Source organism: Rissa tridactyla, chromosome 1 (assembly GCF_028500815.1).
Source record: "Rissa tridactyla isolate bRisTri1 chromosome 1, bRisTri1.patW.cur.20221130, whole genome shotgun sequence".
Lineage (NCBI taxonomy): Eukaryota > Metazoa > Chordata > Aves > Charadriiformes > Laridae > Rissa > Rissa tridactyla.
Window position 1 is genome coordinate 118,765,908 of NC_071466.1, and position 12,954 is coordinate 118,778,861.

Genomic DNA, 12,954 nt, shown 5'->3' on the forward strand with positions numbered 1-12,954 from the left:
ATGATTGTTCTCTAATGAGAAGCAAAGGCAGACCACTAAAGTTACACTTGATTTCTGTGGTTTTGATCTCTCATCAGCATGTGTTGCCAACTTGTCTGTGTATGGTTTTCAAAGTACTGATTTTAAGATGTGTTGACCCCTCAGTTGCCAGTCAAGCCAGCTAGAAGCCAAATATTTTGTATTTCTTGTAGTGGCTTCTAAGTTCATGTCATTTCCCAATTGCGCTTTAGAGTTTAGAATACAAGGTTGAGATTTAGCTTTACTACTAATAGGAATGTTTGAGGGGTTGGAATAGTGGAATAGCTTCAGACCCGTGGCTGGAAGAGCTTGTCAGAACAGAGAATTTCGTAGGAAAACATGCCAGAGACTGTGTGTTCAACATGCTAAAGCAGTTGTGAAGTGGGCCAGACTTCACAGACATCACACAAGACCAAACTCCTGTGTGCAGTCTGGATACGGGCGATATCTATGTGCAGACTGTACCTGGTGACTGTGCATCTATAGTTTCTTTTCCTTTGCAGTGGACTTTGCCTGATATCAGGAACGCTCCCTTTGATGATATGAGAATTCCACAGACAGCAAGATATTAAGAAACAGTAAATCCAGAACTATAATGTCACAGGAAGTTTGTACTCAGGCTGCAAAAATTTTATGTCCTGTAAAAGGGAAAAGGAAAACAATCAGGATTTTATTTTTACAGTAGAACTAAATACTCATTGGAAAATACTATGTGCTTACTTTAATACTATTGCTATTTTTCATATTGCCTAGAAGAAATTAATGGTACAGTTTAAGGTTGGCTTAAGCCAGTCTAGCCATGTGTCACCACAGAGAGGGGCCAGTTCCTCCCTCCCACACTGCTGCCCATTCCTTTAACAATTGGCTGAAAAATTGCTAATGGTGAAGCAAGGGCAGCAAGTAGTAGCGCACTGCAGGGAGGACAGTGTTTCAGCAGTAACTCGATACCCGATAGTTCTGTTTAAGCTGGTTGTAAAACTCCAGGCTGAGAGCCCATCTCAGTAGGCACCATGCAAAAATCTTGCACATATTTTGAGCTGAGCTGTGGGTCTTGCTGGCTTTTGAATTCTTTTCTCTTTTAGTACTTTGCAGTTCTAACATGCCCAATTTGTTACCCCAGACTATTTGGGACAGTGATGAACGTTCACTTGTCAACCCTACTAAGAGACATGATAAAGAGCAAGACCATAAGAGCTGGGTTCCACTGCAAGTGTTAAGTAAAGCGCTTCATCTGTTCTGAGATCTGCAAACTGGAATCATAATGCTCAGTCTCTGCTTTCCTCTCACTTCATCTTGTTAGGGAATGTGAATGGATACCTTATTCTGGAAACTTGGTTTGTCATTTGTGTTAATATAAGCAGGACAAAGTGTCATTAATTCTGACTAGTATTTTTTCAAGTCACCGTGATATAAATGGTAAGTGCTATGCACTGAGTCTGTTACCATAGAAAAGCAAAATGCTGCCTATTCTTGTGCTTCAGTGTTGCATTCACACTCTCACAGTCACTGCTCTGGTTAATCTGCTTTTTATGATTTGCTGGTTGTTTATCAGAAACAAGTGCCTCTTAGGAGACTCTTAGGAATGTTTTTCTCTTTGTGTTTCATTCTCTGATTAGGAGATTAAAAAACATATGCCAGGTAAACCTACGCTCCCCGTTCTACATTGCATCTCTTCTCACTGCAGCCAGGTTGTTAAGTGCTAGTGTGCTATGGTATTTCAGCTCCATATGTTTAAAATGGCGTTTAGATGTGCTCAGATTTTCTGCAAAATTCCAGCCTCTGAAACATCTCTTCATCCCTGGCATTTTTCTGTTCTTTAGCTGTTGTCAGTTTGCTCTGCTTTGTGATCTGTGGCAGAGAAGGGTCTGTGGTTCCAGACTGTAATTACCTGAGACTGTGTTTTATTTTGCTCACTAAATGAAGACATCTAATTTTTTGAGACTAGGTGGTGTATTTACCTTTGTTTCTTTTGATTGCTTTGTTGTTTGTAAACTGTTCCAATGAGCTTATGCACTGTTACCATGCACTGGGTTTTGTCCTTGAAAAATAAGCATTACAAACTTTTCATGGGCTACAGAGAAGAGATAATTTTAAAGAAATATTTTAATGATAGCAAAGAGACAATGTTCTGTGTTTAATCACAAGGATCTATCAAAGACTTACCCAATACAAGCAAAGTGTATTGTCTTTATTCTTCTGCAAAGATGGATCTTTTTAGAATTTATTACTGACAAATGCATGGGAGATTAACCTGTTTTCTTAATGGTAATTTATAATGATATTATAATCTGCTCTGTGTAATGCTCTCTTACCCAGAGGAAATGAAAACAACCCTAGTATGAGGAAACCCTGTTGCTGTGGGTGACATCTAGTTGCCCTCACTGATATTACATGCTTGTTAATGGAAGTGTTCACCATTTCATTCTGCAGGAGTGCCTCCTGAAGACTTTGCGTGTGTGGGCTAGACAATTAGTTTCTGGAAATATGCCATAGCCAAGGACAGAGGGGTAGCACTTAGATTTTCAGTGTGCTTAGGCAGGGCCCCTCAAGGTAATATTTAGTGTTACGACATCAACAGCATGAAGGTGGTGGAATATGTCAGTGTATCCAGCCCTTTTTCTTTTTTACTAAAGCTGATTTCAGCAGAGGCAGTCAAAGGAACACTGAGCACACTTTAGAAATCCTCCATGGAGCAGTCATTTCAGCACCACAGTTTAGCAGTGAAGTTCTTGCTACAGCCAGGAATAATGAAACAGCGGGGTGCTGATAGCTGAATGAAAACATCTAATTGCCTCTTTCAATGTTAAAGACTCTCCTCTTGGCTGATGTGCCTTCTGGAGGGAGGGACATCCATATGCAGCTTGGCCAGGGATATGCCAGTCATTCTGCAAAGCCAACTTGCCATATTCCTGGAGCAGGGGTTCTAAGCGCTCCCTTTTCCAGCTGGGAAACAAATACACAAAGCAATTTTTACTTATTTATTTTTAATGGACTCATTTGAATTCCTTGAGGTCAGCACACAAAGTCAATACATTTATGCATTACCATGACATGATTGAACCTCAGGTCCCCTTCAGAGCTCTTGGTGGATAACCTCAGCACCCAGAACATCCTCTCCTTCCCCATTCTGTGTCTTCTGCTTAGTGAGGATAACAGCTAGCAGTTTTAGCTAAAGATGATGTTAACTTTTAAAATACAGCTTTCCCAAAAGTCTCTGGAAACAATGTGGATGATTACTATTAGCAGGGAAGACAGTATATATGTGTTGTTACTCTTTTGCAGTTGAGGAGAATGGTTAACACTGATGAACATGCAGATAGCTGAACATGCAGAACTGTTTACATTTACCACACAGCCTACAGCCTAGTTATCTTTTTATCTGAATTGCTACTGTTGCTGCTACTGTTGGGCCTGTGCTTGGGTGGGGAAAGAGGAGGATCCAAAAGCTCTTTGAATCTCTTCTTGTATGTAATTTCATTAGGTGTGCCGATGCTTTGATATATGTAGGCTGGATGAGACTAGACAACTTAACCAAACTGGCTCAGGAACAAGTATTATCTCTACCTGGAATAAATTCTCATTAGAGTTATTGTTTATTTTCCCTTTTCCACCCAAGAGATAATGCAAATTAATAGAACCTGTTAAAGGTCTTATTAACTGCAGCTTGTGTTTACCTTCTCCAGAAACTCCACCCTGGGAATACATACAACAGACCTGCTGGAAGCACTGTCTGACTTTCCCTGGGTCAAGCTACAAATGATCTTCCATAAGTTTGCTGAACAGGAAAGAACTAAACTATGAACAATGTAGAATGAGATGGGTAATAAGGTTGAAAGCTTTTGATATAGGCCACCAAATTCAATCTAACACTGTTAAAGTTTGATGCATGCTTTGGAAGGGAAATGTTTATTTTATTTGTGAACAGGCAGATGGCTGTTGAACTCCAAATGGAAAAAACAGTGGGAATTAGCTGTCCTTTGATAACCTCTTCCTGGAAATCATTTGCATTTGAGAATTACTTCTTAGCCCAAGTGAAGCTAGTTGGGAATCTCAGGGAACTTCTGAGGAGGCAGGTGCCCGCATCACAAAATTATTATCCCAATGTGCGTGGGTGTTAACAGTCTCAGGAGACACAGTGTTTGGTTTGTTTTCATCCATCTGTTTGCCTTACTTAGGAAGAAGACTGCTGCTGGGAGACCTGAATTACTTCTACATCTGTTAAACAGGGGTTGGGTATTTCCATTTGCCTAACTTTCAATCTCATATCTCTAATTTTCTAGGTAAAGAAAAATAAACATGCACTGTCGACTTTGATAATTACTGAACTTGCTGATAGCTTGAAAAGGATAAATCTGACTGTGTCAGCTAAGAAGGTGTGTTCATGATTGCCCAGTTTTAAGCCCACAAGAAATCTTATCATCTTTCATAGGAGAAGCAGGCATGCTCAAGTTAGTGCTTAAGCAAGGTTTTGTTCATAGAATGTTTTGCAATTCAATCTGCTCTTGAACAGGGAGGGCAGGCTAAATGAACTAAAGGTAAAATTAGGGGTGGTGGAAGGATACTGGATCTTAGACATGAACATACCTTGTAAATTTAGGGTAAATTAAGTAAATAGTTTAGTAAAGGAAAAAAAAATTGTTGTTATTTCCAAATGTTATTGGGGAATATTGAAACAAGATTTCATTTTTAGTTTGGACTTGTTCCATGGTATTGTGCTGTCCAAAAGTAGTTCTGTATCTACAGACAAAATGCTTGCTACTGCAGATCACAGAATCAGAAATTATGTTAATGGTTGGGAAGACAATACGATGAATACAGTTAATGAAAGAGCTTGATCTGTACAGAAAATTATTCTGAGCAGATACACACATATATAGAAAGCAAGATTAATTTAGAGACCTTTGTCATTAAAGCAGATTTTTGTATGGTTTTGTGTGGGATTTAAGGGGGATTAAATGTTTGACATCACTTTGCCTGCACAGGCTATGTTGAAGAGGTTACTGAGGGGGTGATGGAGAATTCAAATATGCGCCTATGCTGAAAGAGTGGAAGCAATGGATCAGACTGCAGCCTGGCCAAATAAATTGCTGTATCTACTACATTTCTAAAAGCAAGGTGCTTCTGGTTTGAAAGCAGATGCCGCAGGGATGTAGAGATGAAGAAATTTGCCAAAATATGAGGGGAACTCGGCGTGGACATCAGAACTGGGATGCCCTTATCTTCTGTCTTCAGTGATGCCTTGCTTCAGATGCATCCTTTGTGTGCTATGCTGTTTCTAAACAGTAAAAACACTAAAAATAAAAACTCAGCAAGGTGGATTGGTTGATCAGGTGCATTTCTCTTCTGGAAGAGATGGTCCTGGTCATGAAACTTCTGTTCCTCACCTGCCTGTGGCCAACAGCAGTGCTACACAGTTCTCAAAGTCAGCATCACCATCTTCATCATCGGCAGCAATTCTCATTCTTAAGAAAGCATAACAGGTAAGCAATATACTATCTCTGTCTATGTTCATCTGATAAACTTTATGCTGTCAGCAAGCTTCCAATGCACCCTTTTTGTTCACTGTCCTGTTTTGCCAGTTCCTGGATTAATAGTATGTATAGTATTGATAGGGTGTTCCCAAAACATAAATGATGAACTATTATTTAATTTTTGATAACCAGACATTTCATATTGTGATTTCATGAATGCTTCATATATATGCAGATATGTACACACTGACACCCACATCCACCTCTTTTAACTTGTGTGATACCAGGCTACTTTTGTGATACCAGACTACTATTGTGAGGTACCAGCTATTCTTGCCCTCTCACTCCCTTTGCAAGAAGCAGAAGTGCCTTCCAAAATTTTATGCCAATGGTATAAAGTGAATTCCATTACCAAACCAGCAGAATAGCTACACTATCAAGATACAGAAGACATTTTTATGACACTAGGTGAGGTGAATCTTATTTGTAGTGGTGACAGTGTGTTGGCTTTCTGGAATATACCTATGCTTTTAGACACTGAAGATGGTCTCTGTTCTTAGTCTTTCCAATAAAGTAGCTGGTTTAAAATGAATAATGATACAAAGGTTTTTACATGTAAGTTTCTGTGCAAAGTGTTAGTGCTTTTTCCGATAAATGCAATTTCACATCTGCCATGTCAGGTCTCTGAATGTGTTTCTAGGTTAATCGAACAGTATGTGAACAGACCAATGACTGCCAGTGATAATCCAAGCAAAATCTTCCCGTTGTTGGGGGGCAGGAGAAATTGTAATAAGTAGCTCCATTTAAGGAAGGAGAAGAGATATGACTTCTGTCACATTTTCATGTCATGTACTTGACCCCTTATTAAAATGGGCAGGGGAGCTCATAGTTTATTCATGCAATATCACATATTGAAGAAAAGTGACATAAGTGGACTCCTCTCATGTGTTTAAGTTGTTTTTTCAAGTTATGTGCTTTGTAGCAGGTATACAGCTGTTTACCTTCCGTATCACATTTTATGTGATAATCCAGCAGTGACGTATCTCTGAATCACTACATGTCTTGATAAAATGACGGTTAAGCAATGCAAGGCAACAGAACGTATCCCAGTGACACAATGGAGGTGCCTGGAGATGCTATATTGCTCAGTACTTCTGGATTTCAATTCAAGGTCATAGCCAAAAGCTATGGTCTAAGCCAAAAGCTCATGAAAAGAATGGCTCTTCATCAGACTGTTTCAAACTCACTGACAGTTTGGGAGTGAGTGCTGGTGCATGATTATTTGTAATAACAAAACAAAATAAAGAGAACTAGCCCTAATATCAACATCAGGTGTAATCCGGTGCTTTGCTAGTCTCAGGAAGCAGTTAAGAATCAAATGGAAACAGAATAAAATATCTTCTTATCGCTGTAGTGGTAAGGAAGGTCTATTTTAAGATCAGCTGATACTCTTTTGTCAGTGGTAAAAGGGAAGCATATGCTACTGTTGTTTGCATTTATCCTGTTCTGCAATAGCTGAGAGGAGTTGCTCCATCACTGACATAAAAAATCACAGAGCAGGAGAGAAGCCGGGTGGCGGAAGACAGCATATTTTGTGGCATCCTGCTGGACATTCTTTGATGACCTTTTGCCACAGGACAGCAGTAACAATACTAGCACAGTGTCCCCTCCATCTTCACAGATCTTTACTAATCTGTACAAATGGATACATACGGCAATGCTGTGAGACAGGCAGAAGTGTGTTACCAGAAAGGAAGAATAGGAACAAGCAGGAATGCCAGGACTGTGCCTTCTCAGCTGATGCTAACTGGTGTAGCAGTTTTCTTTACACAAGGCAATGTTTTGGCCTTCCATGTCTCTATGTCTTCATTTCCTAGGTCCTAGTGATTTGGAACTGGGAAGAATGCAGAATTGAAGCCACAGAAGATCCCAAAGTTTAACAGCTGCAAATCAGCTTTTCTGTGGGAAGGATCCAAATACATTTAATTTCTCTTTGTTTGATTCTCTATTTTTGATCTAAAGGCAGCATTATCCTCCAGCACGTTGCAACAGGGTCTGACTTTACACCAGCCTCTTTTTCTTTCTGGGGAAAACCTTTCAGCCAGCACTAGGGTTATTAGGGACACAGCTGACAGATGGCCTTGGTTATATGGGTGGCCTTTTAAAAAGAATCCCATGTGAAAATGTTACTTAACCTACAAGTTCCACTGTTTTAATAGAGTAACCCAATTCTCCCTCCAAAGCCATTTGTCTGCATTCTCTTGTAAAGAAGATTTTAAAGCATTAACCAAAAGTACATGAGAAAGAGATTATTCTCATGGTCCATTTCCTACAGCAAAGAACAAACCATTTTACTGTCAAAATATTAGAGTTTTTGACAGTACATGTTACTGATGTTACTGAACACTTAGAAATGAATTTTTATGTGTGAGACAGAGAATGTAAAATTTTGATTATTACATTTATCTGGGTTTCAAGATTTGATAAAGGTGTAAAAATGTTTAAGAGATCACTCTGTTTTATAACTCCACAGACTCTCCTGGGAATAAGATTGCCGTAACTTCTACCTTTTGGATACGTTGATTTGGTAGTAGCTAAAGTATCTTGGGGACATAGCACTGGAAAGAAGCTTATGGCTATTAAATCTAAGGTATTCTTTTCATAAAAGGGTCCTTCATCGTATTCTTTTCATAGACTTACCTAGTTTCATTTTGAATATGATGAGAATTTTTTTCCCCACTACACCCATTCTGCAGCAATAAAGGCAGTGTGGTATCTTAGATACTAAATTAGTGTAACTGAAATCCAAAACCTCTCCTAACTATCCTTCCTAAGACATGAGTATCAGATTTTTCAAAATCTGTCGCAATGAGGATGGTGCTGGAAATGTGTTTATATCTTCCTGAATACCCATAGGTGCTCCAGCCTTCCTCCAGTCTCCTACCAAGAATTTTTACCATATCATTAGTTATGCAGGGCATTAAAACAGCAGAACAGCCACACAGGATCTTACCAAAGGTCTATATAATATAGTGACATGTTTCTAACAAGGGCTGTAAGCACAAGTTTGGAAGAATAAGGACAGGGCAAACAAATAAGTTATTTCCCTCTAATATTCCCACCTGTATCCAGTCACCAGATTTCCCTCAGAGACTTCCTGTATTGGATGTAACTTCTGCAGATTTGGTGATGTTCAGTGGATTTCTTTTCCATTAACTTGTCCGATTCCTCCTTGAATAAGCGTACACTTTTGATAACCTGTTAAGTTAAAAGACAACCAGATGGGATACTAACCACATCAGTCCCATGAATGCCACTGGTTATGGAACTGCACTGATGGTGTTATGTGGTTAAATGCTTTAACTAAAAACGATCCAAGTACCCTTGAGCGGACCTTTCACCTTTCATTCACTATTAAGTATTCAAGCTTAGGAGGAGCAGCTAAATTTGCCTTTAAAAGCCTGACACATATTTGTCCGTTGTTAAAGAATTTTGAATTAGTTGCTTTGGTTTGTAGGCAGTGACAACTGCTCTTTGAGAGCTCTGTCAGATACCAAGGCATCGAGCCATGAGTCCATATAACAGTATTGGGTAGTGAAGTGCCCAAAGAGTACATCTCACTTTTTTTCATCCAAAGAGCTAGTGCTTCCATTAACTTCCTATGTAAGTACCAGCAGGGGTGTCTTCCCTATGTGATCTGAAACACTTCAAGTGCTTTTTATGAACCTCTGTTGGAATTTAATTATAGATTACCATTTCATTTGCATAATGTAAAATGTTGCTTGGCATACAGCTGTGGAGAGCAGAGCTATTATAACTGGAAGCAGTAGTTTCTTGAGCATGTGCCTTGCTGAGACCAACAAATTCATATTTATCATTACCCAGATCTATGCCAATACCAAGCCATCTGTCAGAGTTCCCTTTATTACTACTACCCCAGGTAGGTAAAGAGAGATTTCCTTTCCTTAGGTACATGTATCCGCTGATACATGCATCTGCTAATGATTTCACAAAAATTTCTTCACCGAAAGAGTTATCAACATTGGAACAGGCTGCCCAGGGAAGTGGTTGAGTCACCATCCCTGGAGGTATTTAAAAGACATGTAGATGTGGTGCTTAGGGACATGGTGTAGTGGTGGTTTTGGCAGTGTTAGGTTAATGATTCGACTCAATGATCTGAAAGTTCTTTTCCAACCTAAACGATTCTATGATTCTATGTGGGCTTTTCCTCTGAAATGCCACAGCCTGACATCTGCCATACAATGAATGTGCAGAATCAATGACTGCATTTAGACTCCTAGATTATGGTGCACTGGCCAGAGCTGCGTGATAAAGACACCAGGGTGCCAGGCCACCGAAATATAATCTGTGTCTTTGCTGTGCTTCTATGAGAATGAAAAGTATGTCTTGACTGACCTCAGGAAGCTTTTCTGAGACCTAGGCTAGTTATATCTTTCTCTTCTGCTTTTTAATGGAATTGGTGCCATGGGAGGAGCACTCAAGAAAACATCTGCTGATGATTTCACAATGCTGTAGTGCTGATCAATAGTTAGATACGGGTCTAGGATTTCTTGGAGTAAACAAATACATACATGCAACTCTCTTTGAATCATCAGTTAAAAAACTGTAATGCTGCAGTGAGGACAATTTAATACTGTAACTCTTAGCCAAGAAGCAACATCTGGAGTCCAGATGCTGATGTTAACAAATATCTGCTGGAGAACACTTCTTAGCCTTGGGTGGGTGAAGCAGTCAGGAAGGAGAAAAAACGTGAAGCAGAAGTGTATTTTTTTAAATAATTTTAGAAATTTTTATGGAACTGTTCTAAGTTTGGTACCTTTACACATGCAATGTTACCAGTGTCCTTCATGGACATTAATTCCAAGTACCATGAGCATATATCTCTGCATGTAAGCCTGTTTTCCTTTACAATAAAAAAAATATATATTCTGCCAAAGGAAGGTATTGAAGAAAAGATGTAGCATGTTTGTAATGAACGTGCTATTCTGATCCCTGCAAGAATTGCCTAGCTTGAACAACCACTTTTGATAGCAGCTAGAAATAATTATAGATACTCCACCATTTGTATATAAAAAATCAGCTTGAAGAGGCTGTTCAAGTAAGCGGGCACAGAAGCTTTTCATATAGGCAGCATTTCTGTTTATTTTGTCGTTATCTAGGAAAACAGAAGGAATATCAAAATCCCATAACATCTCTTCTCAGGGGCTCATTAAGAAAAAAAATTCCTGCACTGGTGGCTTATGTTTTGCCTCTTGTGACTAGGGAAAGTCTTCCTCAGTAAAATACTTGCTTCTAGTAAGAAGCTGTAATAGATGTATCATAGTTTTAGCCTGCTTTTTCCAGTGAAATCATTGGAGCATCAAACAGGTATTTTCCTTCACATAGCCAATGACAAATAACCTAATGCTTCCAAACTGTATTAGCTGTGCCATGGGAGTCTGAACAGAATTCATCATTTTCTCTTATACGTGTTCCCAAGCAGCAGGATTTCCTCATATACCTATTGCAGAGCATTGCAGGTGTTCAGTTCTACTGCCCATTCTACTCTAATACAGGCTTGCTCTGTGGTGATTTTAATTTTCTGAAGCCTAGGTTTTCATTTTAGCATCCACATAATTTTCATACTTAGAAAACTAAAGTCTGTATTTGAAATGCCTGATGGGCGTTCTGATTGCCATGATAATTTGGTTCAGACAACACTGCCAGAGACATTCAAGAAGACTAAGGTAAATTAATTGTTCAAGCCCAACAGTTCTGAATAGCCCAGCAGCCACCACCATTCCTGTAACATAGCATTTTTAAAAGTAATTTCTTGGGCTTGATTATTAAGAAAAAAAGGGGGAAACAAGAAAAAAAAAGTAAATACAGGTGCATACCTTATCCTAAGGTATTCCATACCTCATCTTAAGCAGTGTTTGACTACAGAGGAAATCTTCGGAACAAGATTTCTATCATTCAGTCTAAAGTAATAATTAGAGTTGCTGGCAACAGAGTCCCTGAGAATCACAGAAGGCATGAAAGAAATTATGTCTAGGGAGAGTCCCTTGGCTGTGGAAAAGCAGCTATATTTAAGTCATTCCTAGAGATATATGTCTAACCTATTCTTAAATAGCCCAAGCGAAAGGAGTCTCAAAACCTGCCCAAGCAATGTGTTCCCATGTTTCACTGTTCTCACCACGAGAAAGGTTTTCCTAAATGTGTACCACGGATCTCCCTTGTTGCCACTGCTTATCCTACTGGGGAGTGGACATGGAGCAAAGGGCCCTGTAAAAGCTCACGATGTGTTCTGAAGTCTGTGATGTGTTCCCTCAGTCTTCTTCCTCTAAATTTGACTACATAGGTTCTTACAATCTTCCCATGCCTTTCCTGAAATGGTGGCCCAAAACTAGGCATAATTCTGAAGCTGAGGTATGGCTAGTTCTCGTATTACTTGTGGCCAGCCGCTTAAAGCAGGACATGCAACAGGGATTGGAAACCTAAGGAGACACCATAGCATTTTCCTTATAGGAGAACCAAATAATGTAATGGATTCTTTCTAAAGCCTGTGTACCCCAGCTGCCAGATCTCACTGTCGATCTTGCCTGTGTTTTAACCCAATACCTTTGTGATATGGGCATGTACCAGACCCCTCTGCTGTCTGTGCCATGGTTTCTTTTTATAGGAATAACAGAAAAGGAGTCCGCGTAGTGATGGGCATCTGCTGTTCATTTTAAATGCAGGCCCAGCACATGAGATTTCCGTGTGGAGAGCTCGAGTCTATTCTTAGGCATGTGGATTTCCCAGTGGAGTTTGGGATGTTCTGTGAAGGGAAGAAAGTTAGCAACAGTCATCAGAAAGAAGTACAGAATTCATAGAATCATAGAATCTTCATGGTTGGAAAGGACCTTTGAGATCATCAAGTCCAACCATACACACACACACACAAAACCCCCTACAATCTCTGTCACTAGAGCATGCCCTGAAGTGCCAAATCTAGATGTTTCTTAAATACCTCTAGGGATGGTGACTCAACCACCTCCCTGGGCAGGCTGTTCCAGTGCCCGACCACTCTTTCAGTAAAGTAATTCTTCCTAATATCTAATCTAAACCTTCCCTGCCACAACTTCAGACCATTTCCTCTGGTGCTGTCATTATTCACTTGGGAGGAGAGGCCAACACCTACCTCTCTGCAACCTCCTTTCAGGTAGTTGTAGAGGGCAATGAGGCCTCCCCTCAGCCTCCTCTTCTCCAAGCTAAACATGCCCAGCTCCCTCAGCCTCTCCTCATATGACCTGGTCTCCAGACCCCTCACCAGCTTGGTAGCTCTCCTCTGGACATGCTCCAGCACTTCAGTGTCCCTCTTGTACAGCGGGGCCCAGAACTGAACACGGTACTCGAGGTGAGGCCTCACCAGTGCTGAGTACAGAGGCACGATCGCTTCCCTGCTCCTCATGGCGTCCTGCTT

General features: G+C 40.0%; 1 protein-coding gene across 2 annotated transcripts in view; it reads left to right on the forward strand.

Moving 5' to 3' along the window:
- GABRR3 (gamma-aminobutyric acid type A receptor subunit rho3) overlaps positions 1 to 12,954 on the forward strand; it is a 70,060-nt gene that overhangs the window by 32,163 nt on the left and 24,943 nt on the right. Inside the window, exons 2-3 of one of the 2 annotated variants that reach the window (XM_054200531.1) lie at positions 4,299 to 4,391; positions 5,001 to 5,498. In XM_054200531.1, coding sequence (XP_054056506.1) covers positions 5,371 to 5,498 — 128 coding nt within the window. In that variant the 5' untranslated portion in view covers positions 4,299 to 4,391; positions 5,001 to 5,370. Of the gene's footprint in view, positions 1 to 4,298; positions 4,392 to 4,831; positions 5,499 to 12,954 lie in introns of those variants that run through there. The other variant, XM_054200613.1, reaches the window with a different exon arrangement.